We start from the raw sequence: 23,531 nt of genomic DNA, 5'->3' as shown, positions 1-23,531 counted from the left end.
TGGTCAAAAGGACTGATAATGCAAAACTGCAGTCTCACTGTAGCTACAATCCAGTAGCTTGCCATCATGGGTGTGCGAATGTACAATTTGATATTTAAATGTCATATTTAAATGGCATTATGAATAAAATTATTTGTTCCCAACCCTGGTCCCTGCCCTGCATATTTTCGATTTGTCTCCACTATTACTGAACTATTTTTACCTCTGCATGTGGAGATCTGGTAGAAAGGCTTTAATAAAAAAAACAACAACAACAAACGCACACAGGCAGTTCTACCTCCAGCAAAGAATGCTCTGTGCATTCCGAATACAATTGCATGCCACACTTTTCAGATTTTTAATTGTAAAAACTAAAGATTTTACCATTTGCAAGCTACAAATTTTTTTTTACAACACAAAAAAATAGGCCTCAACTTACAAAAAAAAAGAGGTTTATTATCTTTTAAAATGTTTGTACACTCGGTATGACAATGTGCTTACACAATACTTACAGTAGAGTAGGGTGGAACTTACTTTTGTACATAGAAAAATAACAATAAAAAAAACCAAAACAAACGCCACCAACAATAAACAGAAACAAACATGTTTACCTCCCTGGCCAGTGAAAATAAAATAAAGAAAAACTGAGTTAGACAGGCTGAAGTGGGAACTGCATCAGGAGGACTGAGCTGGTGAGGATGGGTGGGCTCACTGTGACCGTGGGCCCTTCACTCCTGCTTACAGCTTTGGTAATTTTTTTTTTTTTTTTTTTTTTTTTACACATTATTTACACTTTATTCAAGAAATGATAGTCCTTTTACAAAGTGTTTGCTCATTTAAACATTCCCAAAAACTATTATTCAATATATTCACATATAAAGCAATGTACATGTGTTGGAACTTTGTTTAATGCAATTTAATGGGCTGTGAGGAAGTCGTGATCTAATGCTAAGAGAACAAACCTTTACTGTCAACAGTAAAAAAAAAATAAAAATAAAAATATGGGAAATTAATGAATTCATGGAGCAAAGTCGACCAAACCAAAGGTCTTCAGTATGAGAACTATCTATTAAAAAATACCCAAAGCACACAACATTTTTCAGCAAATGTTAAAACTGCAATGCTACAAACTTCATTTTTTTTATTTTATTTTTTTAGTATTCCTGTAAGAAGATGGTTGGGGAAGGGGCTGGATGAAATAAAAACTGTTCCTCAGTTTAAACAGCACACCAATCAATGACTTTTCAACCCTGTTTCAGGTTGTAAATTGATAAAAGATCAAGTAACGCCCGAGCTCCAACCCCTTCCCCAACCTGCTCATCCTTGGCTGATCCCTCAGTGGACTGCAAGTAAAAGTTCATTTCCCAGTGAGGGCACATTGCTAGGAATTTCCGTTAGGTTGCCACTCGGACCTCGGCCTGTCGGCGGCATTCTTAACACACACACACACACACAAAAAGGAGGCTGCAGGCTTTTCTGGTGAAGTGAGTGGGGTTCGGACAGTGAGAGAGTTTGGACCTCGGCAGCCCAGATAAAAGCAGCACCAGATATATTTAGTCAGTGGAAGTGGGGCTGGCAAGAAAGAGTCAGCGGAAAGCTCTGCTGACTCTTTTGTTTTATCTCACCAAATACTTCAGATCGAGGGCCTGAAAGATTTTAAAAAGAGAGGGATCATCTCAGGAATATCCAATAGTGGAGGGGGGAAACAAACAAAGAAACAAACAAAAAAAAAAACCCAACAACAAAAAGCTAAAAGTGAGGCAGGCAGTGAACACATTAGTCTCTGTAGCACCCCTCTGTGTCATTGCGCTCAAGCGAGCCACCTGAAAAGTCTTGAATCGTGGAGCCTTCTGTGCGTTTCACGAAGCCAGGAGAGATTCTTGGGCAGCAGTGCAAATTCCTTGACATAAATACATTAAAAAAAAAAAGAAAATAAACTACTTCACTGTCCAGGACATACACGAAGGAGTGAAAGGGAAGGCAAAACTGTGCTTCTCCAGTGTGAGCGAGCGCAGAGGCAAACGGGAAGATCCGCGGCTCGGTCCGGTCAGTACACGTCCGTGTCCTCTTTGGGCCTGTACACGGAGCCGAACCGCTGCATGTACTTTTTGATGTACTCCTTAGTCTTGTGCTTCACATTCTCATTGCACTCGAGGTCCTCGGGGTTCTTGCAGGCTTTCAGCTCCTTGTTCATGACGCCGTGAGTTAGCTGGCGACGCAAAGCAGAGACAGAACCGTTAGCGGATGCCGTCCGAAACCGGGAATGCAGTAAATCACGCAATTACGACACGTAATTACAACGCGGCGTGGTGAAGCGGTTCGATCGTTAATCTCCTCGTAGATGGTTTGCCCTTTATAATTTGGGAAGACCGAATTCCTTTTGGATAAGCCAAACTTATCCATGCACTGCAGCGGCCGATCCACGCGACCGCAAGGAGCCACGCAACTATTTGAGGAAATGAGTGATAAGAGCCCTTAAAGAGAGTTCAAAGATACGGGACGGAAACATGTTTTGCGTGTGGAACGGCTTCTCTCAGCTGTTAAACTGTGAATCAGGGAAGACTTGGGAAATGTTACTAGAGGCTTAACTTTAGTCAAGTTGTGACTAAACAGAGGCTAATGAAAGGAAGATACTGAAACACTAACAGCACAGAAACATATTTCTTTTCAGGATTAAACCATTCTTAAGCGTTCTGAGGCAGCTTAAGTAAGTATAAATTATTGTTGGGTGATATGGAAAATAACAGATGATTTTTTTTTGCCAAATTTTTATCTTTTTTTTTTTTTGCTAATTTCTTTTCTAAGAAAAATAATCAAAAAGTGGCTTATTTCAGTCATCCATCCCTTCTTTGAGTTGTATCAGGGAGTATTAGGGTCAGGCTGTGAGAATTTTTGTTTAATTCTATAATATACAGTCACATTAGCACAAAAAGACACAATTTTACCAGGAAAAAATGTCTTAAAATTAGACGAGAAAAAAATTGTTTTAATGAGGGAAAAAAAAAAAAGATTAGGGGAGCTGATATGACCGGCTCAGGTCGTGTGAAATACAAACAGCTGTTTGGAGGACCGTTTCAAAATCCTGCTACTGATAATAATTTGATGCTGATGTAATTATATATAAAACTTAGTTGCTCAATATTCCTCATTTGAACATCTTGCATTGGATTTCTCATAACATAATTACTTCATTCTCCTAATATTATGACTTTATTTTCATAAAAAAAAAAAAAAAATGTCTTGGCCAGACCTAATACTTCATCTGATGACCTGATACGCTTGTCAAACAAGATGGCGGCCCTGGGCGTGCTGACATCACCCTGAGTGATGAAAATCCAACGAATGCGTTGGTGGGGGGGGGAAAAAAAAAGAAAAATCCAGATTTCCCAAAAATTAAATCTTCAAAAACCAAAACTTTATCATCCAGCCCTAGTATAAAACCCATAAAACCCCCTAATGGATGGATGCAAGTTTTAAACAGCAGATCTGGGTTTTATTACTGTATTTTTTCCGTCCCAATCCAGACCTAGGAAACATTTCAAACTTTTCCAGACTGCGCTAGAACCCTGCCAAAACCCTGCTTTGCTCCTGCTCACCTTTCTAGCCAGGTGTTTGAAATCCTCCGTGTTGCTGATGCGTCCAGATTTGCAGTCCGGCTTCCGGTACGGATTCAGGCATTGCACAATGAACTGGGACATCTGGTCAACAACACAAAAGGAACATAAGAACATCCGACGGAACCTCTGTAGAGGTCATGGCGAGAACTGGACTCACCTCTTTGCGAAACGTCTCTTTGCTTTTTTTAGCCAATTCACTGGAAGTGTCTGCTTCGGCCGTCTTTGTGGAGAACTGCGACAATCACAATCAGGGAGGTTGGTGAAGTAACAAAACTGGAGTTTTTTTTGTCACATTTCATTGCTAGAAGATATTTTCTGTGTTTGATGAGCCAAACCAAACAGCTGTTTAGCGCCGTTTATAATTCAAGGTTCTTCCATCAGCTATTTTAGATCAGGGATATCCTTTCACAATGAACCATCCTGTGGCTCCAGCCTTTAAAAACAATAGCTAATTGAAATCAGTCTGAACAAAACGCAATCTACCAGGAGGAGACTGAAACGGGTTCAATCCACAGTAGATCCTATTTATATCGTATAAACAAGAGTCACTGATGAAGCTTAGCTCTTACAGGAGCCATGCTTTATTTACAGAATCGGCAAAATAAAAAAATCAAAGGAGATAAACAGCAGGACAAAATGATAAATAGAAAGATGGACGGACGATTAAGGAAAGAGACAGAGAGAATAAATCCAAAAATGAAGACATCACATTTTCCCCACATGGGTTCAGATCCAAAAACATATTTAAATAAATTTCGAGACTGCGTGGGAGCCCTGGCAGCCTTCGAGTCCTGAATCTGCACCGACTGTATCATGAGACGCCGTTTATGTTTTCGTTATGCTCCGCTGTTTTCCCTCAATTTCTTACTGTGCCATTTCAAATGAGACAAAAAGGACACGGCGGCAGCGTGCTTCCTCCAAACCATAAAGGAAGAGGCCGCAAATAAATGACAGCGAGACTTTCCAGATGGTTTCCACTACTGCCGGAGACGGGATGGAAACAAAGAGGGAAAACAAACGGTGTAGTGGAAGAGGAGATAAGCTCGGCCGCCCCCACCCCCTCTCTTCCCCGGTCGACCTTCGGGCTAAGTGGGGAGTGGAGTGAGTGGGAACACTTGGAATTTTGGTGTTGGTTCTGATGTGAGGGGAATCTCATCAGCAAGTTTATAACAGTCAACTGGGAATGATGTGGTGCAGAAGGATTCCCGCCCCCCCACCCCACCCCGCCTCTTCCTGGAGAGAAACAGCTGAAAGTAATCATTGGTGCTGCATCTTTAATCACAAACACTATAATCACGCTCTGCGGCACTTGCGCAGAAAGTTCCTGGGACCCAAAAGGAAAAGCGAAGCGGCGGCGTCACGGGAAACACGGCGGGTTTTCCGTTTTACTCCGACGCTCAACGAGATACCTTAGAGGGGTTCTCGTCGTAGGTCGGTGTTCCCAGGTCCATCTCAGATTCATGGTCCACGCTTGTGTTGTCGCTGCTGCCTTCCCAGGTGGGGGGGTCCCACTGCGTTTGCCTGGAGGCAAAGTGACATCGAGATCAAGACGTGTGATGGGACACACACACACACACACACACACACACACACACACACACTGCTACACCTACCTTGTGACAACGTGGTAGTAGTAGATCTTGCCTTCAGGGTCCCGGGCTGCTTTCCAGTTGGGAGGTAGGACGATCGTTTTGGGTTTCGGGGGAGAAGGGGGAGGCAGGTCTATCACATTGTTGGGTACAATCATCTCCTGGTGAACAGAAAAAAAAATACACGTGAGGAGGAAAATCTCGTTAAAGGCTCAACAAATGGATGCGGTTTCAATTTAAAGATACAGGAAGTGGGACAATTTTTTGCCTGCATCTAATAATGAACTAAAAAGAGCAGCTTTGTCCTTTCTAATATATATATATATATATATATATATATATATATATATATATATATATATATATATATATATATATATATATATATGTGTGTATGTAAAGATCAACCCATCGGTTTAGTGGGATTTCTATGTAAGGTTCAGAACGTGAGAATGTTTCTCATATGGACAAGATTTAAAACCTTATTTACATTGTTGAGGGTCTTTCAACCTGCAGGCATTGACAAGCAAATGGCTGCCTAGAGGTGGTCTGGTGGTCTCTCCTCGTTTTTACAAAGCAGACAACTGTTTTCATTCTCTTCTCCTCACACAGCTCTTTGTCTTTCTCCTTCTTCTGTTTACTGAAAGGCCATGACAACAGCCGAATCGGAATAACGTTTTATTTAAACAACTAAATGACCGGGGGTCAGATCTCGGCCACAGATCTGGTCTCACAGCTGTATTTCTAACAATAATATTCCAACGTGTTTTTTTTTTTTTTAATTATTATTATTTGTTTGTGATTAATGTCAAGCACAGTTTAATAATACACCATAGCCATGCAAAGGAAACATGAAAAATATACAGCAGATATTAGAATAATTCAAACGAAATAAAAAGCTGAATATTCCCATGATCTATTTGAAAAGGAATGCTTGGGTATATACTGCCCCCATGTGGTTATACTAGATATTGGACTTTTAGATATTTAATACCAAAATCAATTTAATTCAAAGAAATAAGTAATTTGTTTTACTTTTACACTTGAGAATGTAACATTAATTTATTTATTACATTCATTCTATGGGAATGAAACAAACAAAAGGACACATTTGGTAATAATTTTTAGATTAAATGGGTCATGAAGTCAGTTGGCCTAAAATATAAACTATAAACACTTGCTCTTAAAAGCTACAATTATCTTCAAATGGTCTTATTATTACGGCATAACACACTGAAAGTATGAAAAATGTAAATTTCTTAAAAAAAAAAAAAAAAAATGTGAATGTTTAGTTTTGTAATAAAACTTGCTAAGCCTGGCGGTAGCGTCTACAAATTCAAAACTAAGCAGAGTTGTCGTGGTTACCTGCTGCACAGTTTGGGATGTGACGATGGTGGTGACTGTGCCTCCTTGCTGCACCACCACGCCCTGCTGATGACCCGGATACACCGGCTGGCCGTGCAGGTAGCCGGCTGTGGGCTCAGCGTACGCCTGGAAACACACAGCAGGACTGACTCGGCTGACACTCGCGACGTATTAAACTAGGCGGACTGAGCTGGTGCATTCGACCAAAACTGAAACGGAGCTGTGACGTGCGACATATTCAGGGCTTGAAACGATTATTCAAATTAACTGTGAGGAACTGATCGTTGAGAAGCTTCACCTGGTTCCAATTGTGTAACATAAAATCTCCCAAGTAACTTTTGCTTTCCAATTAGTTGGTTAATCTAAAAAAATTATTCAACGGATTAGGCTGATCGTCTCGATGCCAAGTCAAGCACAAAGGGGTTACAAAGCTGTTAACATGTTGATGTTAGAAGTTTGTTCTATCAGCAGAATGCGTCATTTCCTAATGATCAAGCGTTCAGTAAATGAATGTTGTTCTGTTGCATTTTAGGCAATAAAATGTTTATTATTTGAAAAAGGAATTGAATTGTTTACTTATTTTTAGTTTTTCCTGATATCGTATAAATAGGCTGAAGTCGTTCAATAAAAACGTGCAAAATGTGCCAATTTTTTTATCCAATTAAACCCCAGAATGGTAAACTAAGATAATTGTTAGTTAAATAAATATATTAGCATCTCAACAAACAAAACGATTACAAAACTAAGCTAACAAGCTTAGAATATTTTCAAGCTCCAGATCTAGAAAAAAAAAAACACCTTGTAACACATCTGTTGCAGATTTACACATGTTGGAATAAGAAAATATGACTTCATTAAGGCAAATCAGAAAATCTCAGTGAAGTCCTGATCAGAACAGGCTCGGCGTTGGGAGCCGTACCTGTATGACCGGAGCGTTGGCCTGAGGGTAGGCGGTGGGGATGCTGTAGATGGTCTGGCACGGCTGGCCCTGGTAATAGATGGCCGTCTGCGTCTGCGGCGGCCCCGGAGCCGCAGCGTACTGCTGTGCCGGCTGCGTCTGCACCGTCACTGCCTGCTGGGTGGCGGGGTCCCACAGAGTGGCGTAGCTCTGCTGACCCTGCGCCTGAGGGGCCTGGGGCGCCGGGACCGAAAGCACGGCCACCCCCCCTCCCTCCTGGGCTGCCACGGCTGGCTGCGTGTACTGCTGTGGGTTCGCTGCGGTGAGGCTGGTGGTGGTGATGTGCTGGGAGACGTTGGAGACCGGAGCGGCCTGGGATGTGGAGGACGGAGAGGGGAGGCTGAGGTCTGAGGCAGGGGTCTGTTCGTAGCTGAGGCCCGGGTCAACGGCAGGGGTGGGCAGGAGGACTTTGCCAGCATTGGGGTTGGTGGGATCCACGAAGGTCTGAATGGGATACCCGGGGGGGTAGGTGATGAAGCCGGGGCTGGAGGCATAAACTAGAGGGTCATAAGTCAGAGTCTGGAGCTGCTGCTGCTGCTGTTGCTGCTGCTGCTGCTGCTGTTGTTGTTGAAGTTGCTGTTGCTTCTGAGCTTCCTGCTGAGCAACTTCCTGTTCAAACAGCTTTCTGCGCTCCTCTGTGGACAGTTTGTTGCGCTCCTTTCCTCCAGCTCCTCTCTGTGTCTTGCTGCTTGGCGTGTCAAACCTTAAAAATTCGAGGAAAACAGACCGTGTTTTTCTCTAGAAGATGCTGTAAAGGTGCGTCTCAATAAAACAGTTATTTTATGTAAAGTGGAATTTCTATAGTAAAGAAACTTATTACACACAAAGTGATATAGTTCAAGCAATTATTTCTTGAAGTCTTGATGACTCTGCCTCACATCTAATGAAAACCCCACATTCTGTCTCTCATACTTGAGAGTAGTACCAAGTATTAATTGAGGAAGATCTTTAATCTTTTTAGCAGAACACTGCTAAGTCACCGGCCCGTTGAGGACAAAATGAAAATTAATTTGACAGCTATTTTCTCTGGTTATAGTGTAGTTGTTGTGCTATATTGTGAAATGCACGTTATTTGATAATAAATAGGAAGGTAGACTTCATTTCCATATTCAAAATAATTAAAAAAAGAAAAATGTGCATAATGCTTTACCGCTCTTCATTGCGCCGGCTGCTCCTCTCATACGGCAAGGGGGGCGGAGACGGCGAGCGTCTTCTCCGTCGCTCAGAGTTACGAGGGGTTTTGTCTGCGGTTCGGTCCCGGTCCCGGTCTCGGTCCCGATCTCGGTCTCGGCTCCGCTCTCGGTCCCGGTCTCGATCCCTGTCTCGGTCTCGGTCTCGGTCGTAGTCTCTCTCTCTGTCGCGCTCCCTTTCCTTCTCTCGCTCCCTCTCCCGTTCTCGACTGCCAGAGGCGGCGCGTGGCGTCAAAGCCAAGTCACGATCACGGCTGCGATCTGCAAGGAAATTTTTATGTATTAAATCAAACTCAAAAATTCAGTGCCAACAAACCAGAAACGTATTGCAATGTCTCCTACCTCTTGCTTCCTTTTCCACTTGGGTCTTCTTCGGTATCCTGTAGACCTCCTGAACAGACAAGTTCATTTGAGCTCTCGGGACGCAACATTTAAAACATTTACACAAAGTTGACAGGCTTGATTTCACTGACCTTCAGGTCCTTCCAGCTCTCCAGAAGTCTGGCTGCCATGCCACTGATGTCCAAAACACTGAGGTGGGGCTCCTGACTCCTCTCGCTCTCCACGTCCGACACGCCTTCCTCTTCGTCCTGAGACGGCGTTCCTATCACCGACGGTTCCACTTGTGCTGCCGTCCCCTCGGCGGGGACAGGAGCCTCTGGGGTCTCGGAGTTCGGTGGAGCTTCTGCGGCAGGTTCGCCGAGCTGGGGCTCGGTGCTCGCCTCCTCCTCGTCCTCCGCCTCCTTTCGCGTCTCCTTCGTCTCTGGCGGCTGTTCGGTTGGAACATCTGCAGGAACCGTTTGGTTGGACTGGCTCTCTGGCTCCTCCACTTTAACAGAGGACAGGTCTCCTTCTGACTCCACCTTTTCTGGCACTTTTTCGCCTTCTGGGTTTTCTGCACTCGCCTGCGCCTCCTCGCATGGCACGTTTGGAGTCTCAGCTTCATTTGTCGGACCCTCGTTTGTCTCCTTAATCTGCGAATCTAACTCGGCTTCATCTTTCATGTCCACATCCTGGGGCTGCTGCTGCTGCTGACTGCTTGAGCTCGTTTCCGACTCGTCCTGTCTTGGCAGCTCTTTCCCAAACCCCTCCACGGATTCTTTTGTCGGCTCCACAGCTTCGCTCAGGTGCTCTTCCTTCAAGCTCGCTCCATCGGGAGGGTCGGCGTTGAGGTTTTCAGCTTCCTCCTCCTCCTCTTCGTCCTCCTTCCCGTCGGATCCCTTGCTGGCGTCAGACAGAGCGCTGTCCAGGCTGTTCTCGCTGATGATCTTGAGGCGCCTGTAAACGGCAGGTTTGGACGCGTCGCCGTCCAGGTCCGGAGCCATTTTGGTGGAGGAGCCATCAGGAGTGTTGAGAGGGGTTTGGGCCCGGGACGTGTTCTCGCTGGAGTAGCCATCCATCTCAGCCTGCTGAGGGAGGGTTTTGATCTGAGCCCACCGCTGGATGAGGGTCAGGACTTTGCTCTCTTCAAGCATGTTCTTGGTCGAGATGGGGAGCACAGCCAGGGTCTTCATGATCTGTAAGAAGAGATTAAATGGTATGCAGATTAGATACAGCAAAGGCTTCATGAATAGCATGAATTGCAAAAGAATTTATGCCATTTTGTGACAACATAAAGCTTTCATGTGTCTTAGTGAGATTTTTTTTATTTTTATTTTTTTCGTAGAAAATCAAACGTAGCGCTTAGTCCGGTACAAAAAAGATGTGATGGGTGGTCTCAATCTGTCTGAGTCCATACTATGAAGAAAATCTTGTTGCAGTTCCAGCAAGAAGCTTTGTACACCTAGGGATTTAAATTTTTGCCCAATCTTCAATAAAAAGTAGCTCAAGTTCCGTCAGGCTGGACGGGCAGCATCTGTGAATTTTTGTGTTCAGTTTCTGATTTTCAATTGGACGTAAATCTACATTATTATGTTTTGATCTAACCATGTGGGTCAAACTTAGGCCAAATTGGGGCTGGTGTGTAGTTGAATATATGCAAAATATTCCAAATGTTCACTAGAGCTGGCCTGAAGGCACGCAAAAAATGCAAATACTACAAATCCCAGAATGCAACTGGCACATTGCTGCCGTCATCATTCATTAGGAATATTATGCAACTGCTAGTCACAGTGGGTCCTTTACACCAACGTGGTCTCTGTTTACCAACTTGGAGACTAGCAGAAGTTGGTTGCAGTGGGGCTGAATAAAAACGTACGCCACCCTTCCAGGGTTTTTTTTTTTTTTTTTTTTTTGTAAAACATTTTAAGGACCATTTATTCCTTTTTACTAGGGATGTGCCGATCAGGTTTTTTCCTCCCGATACCGATACCGATCACCCATGAGGGCCGATACACCGATACCGATCACCGATACCGATCACATAATTATTATTATCATAAACACTACTGGTTACATTATGTGGAAAAAGGAACCATGAATTCACCTTAATTTAGACAAAAACTTGTTTTTAATAACTTTTTCCAAGAAGAAAACTAAACAAAACAGGCATTGTGCAAATTGTACTGCTATTGATAAAACTATCTTTAACAGACCGAAAACATATGAAGGCTCTGAAGAGGCTAAATAATACAAAGAGCCAAAATAAAACCTCTCAACATTGCCAAGAAGTTCAAGTATAAAACTTAACATTCAAAGGCAAAAACAGGATCCATTACAATAAACAATCCAGAGTTACTGAATGAAAACTTCCTGATAGCATGGCGGCTAGCTGATTACTGCTAGCTCTGATTGGCTGTTTCTGACTGAGCGGAGTAATTATGCAGAACAGGGAGGAGATCGATTATTTTTTTAGAGATTATCTGTCTCATGTTAGGACAGCGAAAGTTTTAATACGCATGTAAAATTTATTTTTTTAGTTAGATGCTGCAGCTTTAAGCAGAGGTTCGGTGTGAGCCTGTAGCGTAGCAGCGGATTAACAGCGAGAGCAGAACCAGCATCTTACATCGCAGCTCGAAGACTTAAATAATTTTGCGGGTTATTTGTTTAGCTTTCTGACCGTCATGCTAATCCAGGTGAGTGTTTGTAGCTGTGTGCTGCTTTACCTGCTGTCTGATCCTCCGTATGTCTTTTTTACTGCAGTGAGCCTCGATGTAGCCAATCTCCGTCAAGTATGGCATTGTTTTTATTCCATACTAGATTCGTCGTGTTGATGCGTTTTGACGTGCTTCAATTTTTCGCCGCAACACGCAAACTTCCCCATTCACTCAGTGCGTTATAGTTCCACACCGCTTAGGATTTGTTGCTGCGCGTTTGCGCAGTGTGAATGAAAGAGGAGACCAGCTGCACGGGCAGGCTGGGAAATGAGATGATCGGTATCGGCAACAAGAGCCAATGATCGCCGATCACCGATCATGCACTTTTTCACGAAAATCGGCCCGATTGTGATCGGTGACCGATCGATCGGCACACCTCTACTTTTTACTTTCACTTCAAAAATATTCACTATTCCACAATAAAACACATTAAAGTTTATGGTTATAATATGAGAAAATCAGTAAAAGTTTTGGTGTACAAACACTTCTGTAGGTTACAAACGCCTTAACAAAAACGTATAATAAATCTCACCTCCAGCTGCAGTTTGTTGTTATTAGCGCTGTTGCCTTTAGCTTCAGAGAGCTCCACCATAAAGATCCACAGCAAGGACAAGCCGTGATGATCCAAGAACTGCTTCAGGCACGACGGGTTCTGGGTGTCCTGTGCAGCAACAAAAACACATGAAACACACCGGGAGGATTTCAGGGACGGGCACAAACGGCGCAGACGAAGCCGCATTGAGGGTTCGTACTTGTATGAGCTTAAGGCAGAGGAGCTTCTGCTCCATGGTTTCCACTCGGACCATCAGTCTGCACAGAGACACCACCTGCTTCTCGTCATACAGGCCTTCACCATTCTCCAGCAACGCCTCCAGCTCCTCATCCACCTGTGGAAAAATAAAAAAAGAAAGCATGTGGTTCCGCTGAACTGTTGCTTAAAATATTTCTTTCTTGGAGTGAACACGTGTATCTCCAAAAGGTACTAATAAAGTATAACTGGAGAAATGCCGCCATGGTGGCGCTGCTAAGACTGACCGTGGTGAGAGCGTTCTTTCGGCTGCGGTCTTTCTTCATCTTCCCTCCAGCCGCTCGAACGCTGACTCTGTTCTCGCCACCGAGGAAGCCTCTGCAGCTGGGGGCCCCACAGAAGCATTTCTGCGCTTCTTTCCTGCACAGAAAGACGAAAAAGCAAAGGTGAAGTCCTCTTAAACGTTCTCTCTATGATGATGACTTAAAATCTGCCACAAACGCAATTCAGGGATGAAAGACAACTGGAGGAAAATCTCACCCGTATCTCTGAAACTGGTAATCGAACGTCAGTTCAGTTCCCGCAGCGACGGCCGTGGTTGTGAAGAACCCGACTCTGAGCTGGCCGTTGACCGTCCACTAGAGAAGCGTTTTGGAAATGAATACATTTCAGACGACAGAACTTTTAGAAATAAATTGCTTAAAAGGCGTTTTTGCTTCAGTACCTTTTGGGTCTCACAGTTCGGCTCACAGCTGTGGTTCATGAATCGCGAGCAGTTACCCTTCAATGTCGCATCGATGATCTACAGAGACGCAACGCGGCAACAGGAAGGTTACCGTTTCATTCATTCGTTCATTCAGGTGGTCATTTACAGTCTATCACAGCCTCGCTCACCTCGTTATTCTTTAGTGCCATGAAGTAGTAGTGGATGTTCTTGTTGCGAGCATATTCTTTCACCCTCGATTTGAACCCTTTGTGGTCCAACACCTCGCCACAGTACTCCAGGACAAATGTGTTTCTGAGATTACAAAAAAAACAACCCAGAACCAGTTATAGTTCTGATCTCAAACTACGACCTTAACAACCAGCAGCAAAGCGTCTCATTAAATTATGACTCAACAACAAAATTATATATTTTTTGATACTATGTAAAATGAGACAGAGCTAAAAAAAAAAATAAATAATAAAAATAAATAAAAAATCTTGCAGAGAATAATAATATCCAACAAAGACAACAGCTAAAACTCTTACGGAGCCAAGTCTCTAGCGGCACGCAGTCCCCAGCCTTTGTCTTCGGTGAGGATGACCTCGAAGTCCGCGTGCTGCTTCATCTGGAAGCGACGGTTAGAGCAATATGCTCCATTCAAGCACCGTGACGAGCTGTGAAGAAAGACAACAATGAAAGCGATGTGAAAATATGCACGTTATATACTTTGGCTTGTTGCTTGTGCGTTAGGCAGCCGCTTTGAATTCAAGACGACGTACAAATGCAAATTTGACTACAATTCGGTGCAAAGGCCTTCAGACACCAGATTCACTTTTTCTTATCAAGGAAGATAAAAACATATTTAATAAAAGAATAATCTGATTTAGTGTGATTTCCACTAGCTTAGCAGTAGTAGCATCCACGGCACTATGCAGCTTAACAATTACAATAAAAACAAATTATCTAAACATATTGAGGCAACAAAATTCAATGCACCAAAACTGAAAGATTTCCGGAAATCCTTAAAATCTTTTCCGCAAGATATATAAAACAATATATATGGAACTCATTTTGACTCACTGGACGCAAAACAGGGATTTTTAATGGTTTAAGGATGTTAAATACGAGACCTCCTGTGCTTAAACAGTATTGCATATTTCCTCAGCAACTCGCTTCTTTCGAGGTTTACAAAATGTTCACTTCTAAAGCAAAGTTCTTTTAAGCTGCAAAACAGTTTCTTTGTGACCAACCATTCAATCATAAGGAGCCGGTTTAAACAGTCTTCTCCACACGCCATCACTCCTTTTGCGCGGTCCTCTCGCGACAACACTGGACACTCGCATTGCATCCTCTTGATATCTCGATGAGATTTGCTTTTCTTTCTACAAGAGATGTTAAAAAAAGTTCATCAGTCAAACTCTAAAGAATCAAATAAAAATAAAAAATTGTTACTCTGACAATATAAAAGCTGGTCAACTGTTTACCTCTCAGTTAGGTACTTGTTCTCCTCAATTAAGTCAAAGTAAGGAGGCATCTTTTTAATCTTGGCCAAGTCTTTCCATCTGCTGCTATCTTGAAAGTTGCGTAGAGTGAGTGATGGTCGTTCCACCTCGGCTTTTACTTCCTTAGAAAGTGCAACATCTTCCTGACGCTCCCTTTTTCCAGATGGTCCAGCTTCTGCCTCGTTGTCCGAGTCCGACTCAATCTCCGGACGCCTTTTCTTGGGCGGTCCTCTGCTTCTGTGGGGTCTATGATTGTCCTCTCTGGGTGGCTCAGGTAAAGCAGGGCCCCGGCTGTTGCTGCTAATTTCAGGACCTTGCACTGAGCTCGCTGACCCTGGAGTGTTTAGTGCTTTATTATGACTCGATGACTTTTCCGCTCTGTAGTCATCGTGGTCATTCGTGAGCGAGTCCGGGTGGATTTCACTCGAAGGTTCCTGATAATGTTCGTGCGTATGGAGGTAAGGTCTTTTGATGGGTTGCATGCTTGACGACTGGTGCGTACCGGAGTGAATACTTTGCTCTGGCTCCTTGGAATCTGTTGCGGTTGCTTTAGTGTTTAACTGTGGTCCGTGGCTGCTGTCAGGCTGCTGGCATGTGCTGGTAGGCTGCTCTGGTTGAGATAAATCCCAACCCAAGCTGAAACTCATCTTGCTGTTGATATCGTCAGAGAGGGTGTTGGGTTGGTACTGCAAGTGCACCTGCTCGCCTTGACTGCTTATCTCAAGTTGCTTCAAACTTTGCTCACATTGTCTGGAATGATCAAGCAAAGGGGTTGAATCCATCGCACTTCGTTGGGCACCGGGATGATTGGCTCCGAAAAGCTGACCGCCGATGGCGTTGGAACCTTCTGAGTGACTGGTGCTATCAATCATGTTGCTTTGGGACTGACAGAGCACGCCGATATGAGGCGACTCAACAAAGCTAGTCGTCGTGGTTTGCGTTTGCTGTGCGTTAACTTGGTTTGTGTCCCCCGTTTGGGTGCTGGGCTGTTCTGAAATACGTAAAGGGGTGCATGAAGAGGCTTGTCCATCCTCCAAACGTTTTGTCAGGGAGGAATGCTTGGGGACTACAACCACAGAGTGAAACTGCTTTATGGCATTGTCGCAATCCGAGTCGTACGCGGAGTTGTCACTGTCACTGGCGTCACTGGGCGTTGCTAGCATATCCTGGTTGATGGCTGTTCTTTTACTGGATTTATTCCTGTGTGTGCTCTCCTTTAATTTACTCTCACAGGCATCAATACTCTGGATGTCTCCTAACGTGGCTAAGTAAATCTGGGATAACTGATCGTTCGTGTGTGAAGGCTCATCAGTGTACGGTTTATGAGTAGTATGACTGAAATCACAGCGGTCAATGCTGGTGCTTGCTTGCGAAGGCTCACTTTGGTCTTCATGTTTAAAGGTCACTAAAGAGACGTCCTGTTCCACGTTGGAATGTTTAGCATCTCTGGACTGAATGCTACCTTTACTGTCCAGGTCATGTTGAGTACCGTCATTAGAGAATTCAATTCTTTTGACGGATACCACTTTTTCAGGGCTGAGATTGCTTTCTGCACAAACAGCCCTGTTTGAATGATCATTTTCACACGAGTCTTGCCCGACAATATCCCAGCGAGACTTTCTAGTAGTGCAGGTACTCTTTTTGGCGGCATCTTTACTTTGTTGTCCTTCTGAAAGCTGACTTTCAGCTTGTAGACAGGACAAATCAGATTTTTGTGGGTCATATTGATTTTCGGCTGCCAAAACGTCATTTGGTTCAACAATCTCCATATTAGTGTTTTGCTGGATCTCATCTGTGACGTTTGTTTCTGTAGCATCGAGAAAGGGTCTTGGCACTTTGCCGTCTTTTTCAACGATAACACTATCTTCGCTCTCACATGAATTTAAAACAGCTGGAGTTAAGCTCAACTCCGACTCGCCGGCCTTCACATTGCACACGTTTTCCAGAGTGACGTCGACAAGCTTTAGGTTCTCGATCGAGGTTGTAGCTGAGGCATTTTCAGGTTCTAGTTCAAGTACTGGTTTTACTTGCTCCGTCTTTCCTAAACATTCTTGCAAAGTCTTTTCAGTAGATAAACCCATCTCCGCATCACCCTGACCGCCCTGTGCATCCTCACCTGGTTCTGAATCTGACTTTTCTCTTTCCATCTGAGGACTACATTCTGCTGTGGTTTCACATGATGGCGCTTTGGCAGGACTATGAAACATGTCATCTGACTGTCTGTGATGTCTAGGGGATTTTATGGAGGACCTAGAGGGAGTTACATGCTTTGAATCTGGTCTACTGGTTTTCTCTTGAGAGTCTTTACTGTTCTCCAACAAACTTGTATTTACTTCAGAAGACTGAGGTTTGGTTTTGTGTTCTCCCTCGGAATCACCGGAGCTGTTTTTTCTGTTCTTGTCATGCGATTGGGGCTTGCTATGTGTACTGGAAGAAGATGATTTGGTACTGGTGTCAGACCTGTGATGACTGCTGGATTTGCGGGAACTGGAGTCCAAATCAGGAGAGCACCTATGTTGAGAATCAGAGTCTGAGGAACGCTTTGAAGTCCTTTCAGACTTTGATGACTGTGTCCTTTTGTCAGTCTCTGAGGAGTGAGGAGACTCTAAAGATTTTGAAGATTTCTCAGACTTCGAGTAGGAAGATGACTGTGATGCCTTATGCGAGCTCGAATAGTTAGATGACCTGCTGGACCCGGACGTCCTCGTCCTCGTTTTCCTGTGGTCGTCCTCAGAGTCAGAACTGTACCGAGTTCTTTCAGTCCGAGAGCGGGAGCGTCTTTTCTCCCTGCGTGGAGAACTCCTGTGGGACCGCCGATCAGATTCGTGATAGTACGATCTCTCCGAGCGAGAACCTCTGTCACACCTGGACCTCTCGGACCTGGAGTGAGACGAACTTGTCCGAGAGCCTCTTGATCTAGAACGTGATCTAGTCCTGGATCTCCTGCGGTCCTTGTCCGAGCGGGACGAGCGAGAGGAAGGCATCCTAGAATCACGATCAGACTTCGAGTAACTAGAAGACCGTTCTTGAGTCTCTGTGCGCTTGGAGGAATTTTTCTCCTTTTCCCCCGCATGTGAATTAGAGGAAGACCTTTTTGCCTCTTTGACCCGGCTGTCAGAGCTTGTTTTGCTTTTTGAATCTTCTGATTTGCGGCTGGAAGACGCGTGCGTCAAGTCTCCGTCAGATTCAGAGCAAGGAGGAGCACTGTCTGACTGTGACCTGGTTTTCCTTTTGTATACATTAGAATCCCGATCAGTACAACTGGAACTATCGCCATCTTTTCCGGACAAGGAAGCTGATTTCTTGAGGTTAGAATCTTCTTTTGTCTCAGAGGATTCAGTGGTTACATTTTTAGGGGAGACGTCGTTAATGACATTCTCAGGCGGGGGAGCTGGAGCTTCAGTGTCACTCTGAGAGTTGACCTCTGATTCAGAGACGTGCACCTCCTCAGACGTAACAGCCTTCGGACTCTCTTCAGTAACAGAAACGCTAATAATTTGCTTCTTAAAATGCATCTTTCCTAAGTTTTTTTGGAGTCGAGTTGAGGGTGACGTTTGGGAACGTTTCTCCGGTGTAGATGACGGCGCCAAGGCTGTCTGCTTTTGCTCCGTTTTGCTTTCCGCATTCTTTCCCACTTTGTCCAAGATAGACTGAGATGAGGCATTGTGAGGTTCAGTGACAGTCGTATCAGGATTGGCAGATATGAAGAACGAACTCTGCAGCGGTTTTTTAGTCTGCGAGAAGCTGAAGGACACTTTCTGACGACCCTGATCTTCCAGGTTGACCCTCATCTTGGTCCCTTTTGGTAAAAGATGATTGGACAGCATGACTCGGGGAGACAAGCTTTTAATCAGAGCTGACGTGGATAGACCCTCCACCTTCACCTATAGGGAAAAGAATGCACAACAAAAAATAAAAATCAATAATCAAGTCGCTGAAATTCTCAAAACTGTAGAGTATTACCAGATTAACTTACAGAAGCAGCACTCCCTTCCTGTCTGTGTTTCATTGAGAACATAAAGAAACAAGAGAAAAAGGCAAAAGTGGTTTTACAGATTCCTTGTTAAACCTTATGAATAAAAATGTTATCCGGTCCACAGTGATTGTACCATTTTACAAGATAACCCAACTAACGGCGATGTGCATCTGAACAAATCTTAGCATAAACTGCTTTTTTTTGCTAAAAACATTTTAAATTTCAAACATTATACCTCTTCCTTAACTATGAGTATATTACCTTAATAATTAGTTTTGGAGATCAGGTTTCAAAAATATACATAAAAATCCATTTTTGAACCCGATCTCTACTACATTTCCATTCACAAAGAAAAGGAGAAGTGACAGCCAACCAGCACATATAGAGCAGCTTTTCAGCCCAGTGCAGCCACATAGTTTGGGCTTCATGCTTTAGTTAACTTCAAGTCAACACATTTAATTCCTCTTTCAACACTGGAGTAAGGACTTCAGACCAGAAGAGAAACTGAAGCACTTTCATAGTGAAAGATTAACAGCAACTTCAGGGTTCCGATACATTTTTAATCACAAAAGTCCACGTTTCCAGACACATTTTTCTAAGTTCATTTAAGTCAATTTTTACAGAATTAAAGTTGTAAAATTATCAGGCTTTAGACATGAAAATTGGATGGATGGACGGCTTTGAAATAAAGTCTGGAAGAGCAAATACTGTTCTCTGCTTTCCCAGGGCTGCATGGCACATAAATTCCAGATTGCGAAGGAACGCTGAAATTTGCTTTGCAAGCTTCCACCGACGTCGACAGCCTTTAATAAAGTGTTAGTGCGTCTTTCTGTGTGCAATCGTTGCCTTCAGAAAGTCAATTTCCACTTGGTCAGATCTGATTAATAAGAAAGCCAACGCAGAACATCTCAGCTCTTTACCTTCGAAAACTCCAAGACTGCTTTTTCAGTTAGGCCATTGTTCATCTGCAGTGAAGCACTGTCTTCAATTTTGCTGAATTTGGATTAATCTGAGCAGACAGTATATAATAATACACTTTAAAATTTATTCACGAAGAACAAAGACCTAATAACGAAACAAAACCAGGAGCTCCCAGGTTAATTGTTGAAATTAATTGTCCAAATCCTTTCCCACCAAATTGGCTGAAAGAATGTAAATCCTGAACTTCTTTTCATTTATATGCTAATAAGCCCCAGTTTGAAGCTTGGGGCTGTGACTCGATGCATTTTTAAGGTTTCTATGTAAATAAAAACACCAATCTTAACATATTACCACAGCTAACTGTGAAATGCTGAGACCAGCAACTTATATTCCTAAGCAGCCAGTGTGACTATATGATTTTTGTGCTATTAAGTGCGTGCTTTTCTTAGACCGGGCTTATGAAAACTGAATAATATTTGGGTCGTTTATTCCCTTGAGTTTTCTTTTTCCTTTCTGTTTCCCCCTCTCTCTGACCTTTAAAATGAGATGTTTCTGCAGGGACAATAAAAAGAGTTATAACAAGAAGCCTTCAGTCAAACTAACAGCAGATTAACTCTTATGCAGTTACAACATTGTCTTTGACATAAACTAGCTTTTGCTTCAAGTAAACAAATAGCTAAAACTGTTTTGCTGGCGGTTTTCAACTGCCACTGATTGAGGATAGAAGACCCGTAGTATGTGCTTCCTTCAAGAGCAAACAGTAGCCCAAGGGCTTTATTTATGACTTGCAAACTCCTTTGTTGTTCCGTTTACAGGGAGAGAAATGTTTTTGACCAATCAGTGGCTTGCAGTGCTTTCTTCACATCGCCTCAGCTTATTTGAGAGCCAAACCGAAATACAGAGAACCACCTACAATGCAAAATATTGCACATAATAAACTGCCCACAGTATTAGAAAAAAAACAAAGCCTAGAAATTATAGCAAAATCTTGCACCTTCACAGACTTTAAGGTGAACATTTTACCAGAACAGAGTGCGACAGGGAACGTGCGTAAATTATAGCACAAATATACACCGAAATAACAGTTGCTCCCGTGTAGTACCTGAGCTCTGACTTCAGAAGAGTGTCCATGGAGAAACACGCCTATGGCTAGTAGGCCTGAAGAGGCTGCTGGCTGACAATAATCCAAATCAGAGAACCTCCAAAATGACGCCACATCTGACAAGAAGAAACAGAATTTTGAAATGAAATAAGCTTCACTGGTCAAAACAGCCAGAAGTAATTTTCTGCAAAAAGAAAAAAATAAAATAAAATTCTGTTTAAATGACATCAGATTAACTTTTTGTGCAAAGCATAAATGAAATGTCCTTACTTTTGGTAATAATAAGAAACACAAAATGACATACATTTGTAAATCTCAGAAAAATAGTCAGCAATTCAAGCTGCTCTTCTCACTAATTACCATAAGATTTCTATCTGATGGGTCTGTTGACATTACAAAAGTCAAATAGCTCCAGAGTAAAAATGCATACCAAATAAAAAAATAAAAAAAAAACGCTGACGAATTAGGCCAACCTCTAACTGACCTGACCTATAACCTAATACTGCAGCAGCTGGAAACATTCTACAAAATACTCCACACTCATTGTGTTGTTCGCCATTCTTGTTTTCTTGTTGCGTCATTTACCAATCTCATGTGGAAGGTTTTTTGCACGTCTAATATTTTATCCCTTACAGGTCTAGGAGAGTAAACAACAGAGCTTTGGCCAGTTCTGTGTACAGATATAATTATTTTTGAAAACGGTTCAGTGGGATCCAGGTGTTTTCGAAAATGACAACCAGCTATAGAGGGGAAAAAAAGTTCCCTTAGAGGCGGAACTTAATCTTTTTCAGATCTGCAGATATATCCTGCTAGACATAAAAAAACAAAACAAAAAAAAAACAGGAAGAAACAGACTGTTCCTGCAATGGAACATCCCTTTAAAATGAAATCCTTCTTTGATGATATGTTGGCCATCAATTAATGTTATTCAGAGGTAGTAATGTCTTTGAGCAACAAATCATACTATGCAGTTTTGGAAGATAAAAGTCTCTTCTTTATAATATGAATGTTAGATAACTTTTTGACCCACCTGTTAGAAAAATAAATCTTACTTGAAAATTTTGCAATGCAAGAATATTTAATTATGTGCAATGAAAATTTTACAGTATGCACTCCACTTTCTGCCATCTCTCTACAAAGGTGGAAGCATGTGTTAAGATTTATCAGCAAGTCTTCCCTTTTTCAGCATGCTGGGCCAATAGTCTCCAGAGCTGTAGGAGTACACAACACGAATCAGATAAGGGGTTGCATTCACGTTTATCTTTAAAAAATAGTGACGATACACAAAAACGTTGGTTGATAAACGTGCATTTTATTACCAGAACTCTCGAAAGCAAGCAGGTGGCTTTACACGGTTAAACTTAGTCCTTAGAAAATGTATATCAACATTAATATCCTACTCGACAAAAATTGTTTTAAAACAAAACTTGAAATCTAATGGCAGCATGGCCTGGATAGGAAGAGTGGATCCAGCCAAAACATGGCCTTTAAAAGGAGCGACGTTTCCGATGTGATAACGAGCTGCTAAATGACTAGTTGTGTCAGAAGCAAGTTTCTAGCCGTTCTAAATGCTATACTTGGTAGTTATAGTACAGACAGATAATTAAGTTAGCTATTAACTTCTGACTGCATTTAAATAAATTAATCTAAACAAGCTTGGCTAGCTTAAGTAAAATAGCATAGCAACCTCACGGGAGCCATGTTTGAAGAATTTGTTAGCTCATGTTGTGACCCCTTTATTATCTTGCCTCGTGATATCGTGATAATACTTCCATGTAATTAGATTGTGTAGTTGTAAACAAATTGTGTGGGACGTTCACTTACTCAAATCTGCTGAATCAATACACATTCATCAAAAGCTCAGCTCGACGATATCTCCTCGCATCAGAGGCTAACACTAGCAATGCTGGCTAGATCTAGCACTGCAAATAGCATTAGCACTCAGTGTGCTAACAGACCGTTTTGTGTCGTTTTCGTCAATATTTGAAATTAAATTGTCATATTATGAACAAGCAGACGTGTTTTTTTCTCACCCACTGCAAATCATAGAATACACAGTGTAAAGTTGCATTTGGACATTTTAATATAAAGGTATAACCGACCCTTATATGAATGTTCACCCGGCTTAGCTCACATGCTAGCCTCGGATGTTTTGTTGTGTTACCCACAGTTTGGTCAAAATGAACCTAACTAAACTTAACATGGTTCATAAGATACTCACTTCTCGAAGTTTGTACGGTCACAAGGTTCCCCCATCCTCAAAATAATTGGTGATCATCCCCTTGTGAAGCATCAAGCAGCAACGCATGCAGGCGTTAAATCCTTACGGAGTTGTCGGAAATGATCGTCGGATCAGAGGCTCCTACGCTGCTGCTGCTGCGCCCCAGCTTCAGCAGAGCAGAATGTTGGTTCAATCGAGCTAGCATGTGCTCGGATCGCTACACAGTTGTCTAAGTTGAATGAGGAAACACATAAGCACGGATTGTTTTATTTGGTTATTCGTGTTTTCATACAGATTCGTTAGGGTGACCTTAAATCCGTTTCTGTCGCTTTTATTAAGAAAACCGTTCCTCGCAGATGTTAGCAGACTCTGGCTGATGCCTTTAATGTCACATGATTAGAAGCGGGGCGCGAATCCAGGAGAAAAACAGAGACCGAAGAGGGTTACCAAACATTTTTAGTCTTTTCTGAAACCAACCATAGTAACGTCCTTTTGACAGATGGCAAGTTAGTGGGCATCTTCCTCGCTTTTACTCTCTTCATTGCACAGAAAAGCAGCTAAAAAGAGGCGGGTTTTTTAAACCACAAACTAGATGAATAAGATTTGCTATTAGGTCGGCACT

The 23,531-nt window shown here is 42.7% G+C and overlaps 1 protein-coding gene across 1 annotated transcript; it reads right to left on the bottom strand.

Moving 5' to 3' along the window:
* Positions 1 to 414: 414 nt before the first annotated feature.
* On the bottom strand, positions 415 to 23,531 carry setd2 (SET domain containing 2, histone lysine methyltransferase). Its single transcript, XM_014971947.2, has 22 exons — positions 22,910 to 23,531; positions 20,689 to 20,804; positions 18,666 to 18,687; positions 14,672 to 18,573; positions 14,438 to 14,569; positions 13,733 to 13,861; positions 13,376 to 13,499; positions 13,206 to 13,283; positions 13,022 to 13,119; positions 12,769 to 12,901; positions 12,486 to 12,620; positions 12,266 to 12,394; positions 9,172 to 10,215; positions 9,041 to 9,089; positions 8,659 to 8,959; positions 7,470 to 8,211; positions 6,551 to 6,676; positions 5,210 to 5,346; positions 5,006 to 5,117; positions 3,754 to 3,828; positions 3,576 to 3,677; positions 415 to 2,188 (listed from the first exon to the last, which is right to left on the bottom strand). Exons 2-22 carry the CDS (start codon positions 20,715 to 20,717, stop codon positions 2,027 to 2,029), a joined length of 7,761 nt encoding a protein of 2,586 aa, XP_014827433.2. The 5' UTR covers positions 20,718 to 20,804; positions 22,910 to 23,531; the 3' UTR covers positions 415 to 2,026.

This window comes from Poecilia mexicana, unplaced genomic scaffold (genome assembly GCF_051168715.1).
Source record: "Poecilia mexicana isolate PSO_F unplaced genomic scaffold, ASM5116871v1 scaffold_16, whole genome shotgun sequence".
NCBI classification, from domain to species: Eukaryota; Metazoa; Chordata; class Actinopteri; order Cyprinodontiformes; family Poeciliidae; genus Poecilia; species Poecilia mexicana.
Note: the sequence above shows the minus strand (reverse complement) of the source record. Positions and strands in the feature narration are given on the sequence as shown.

Coding starts and splice junctions, on each gene's coding strand:
- setd2 (XM_014971947.2), bottom strand. CDS start 20,717: ATGGACACTCTTCTGAAGTCAGAGCTCAG. Junction 13,120..13,205: donor CGAACTGTGAGACCCAAAAG/GTACTGAAGCAA, acceptor ACGCTTCTCTAG/TGGACGGTCAACGGCCAGCT. Junction 8,212..8,658: donor AGCCGGCGCAATGAAGAGCG/GTAAAGCATTAT, acceptor CGAATTTTTAAG/GTTTGACACGCCAAGCAGCA.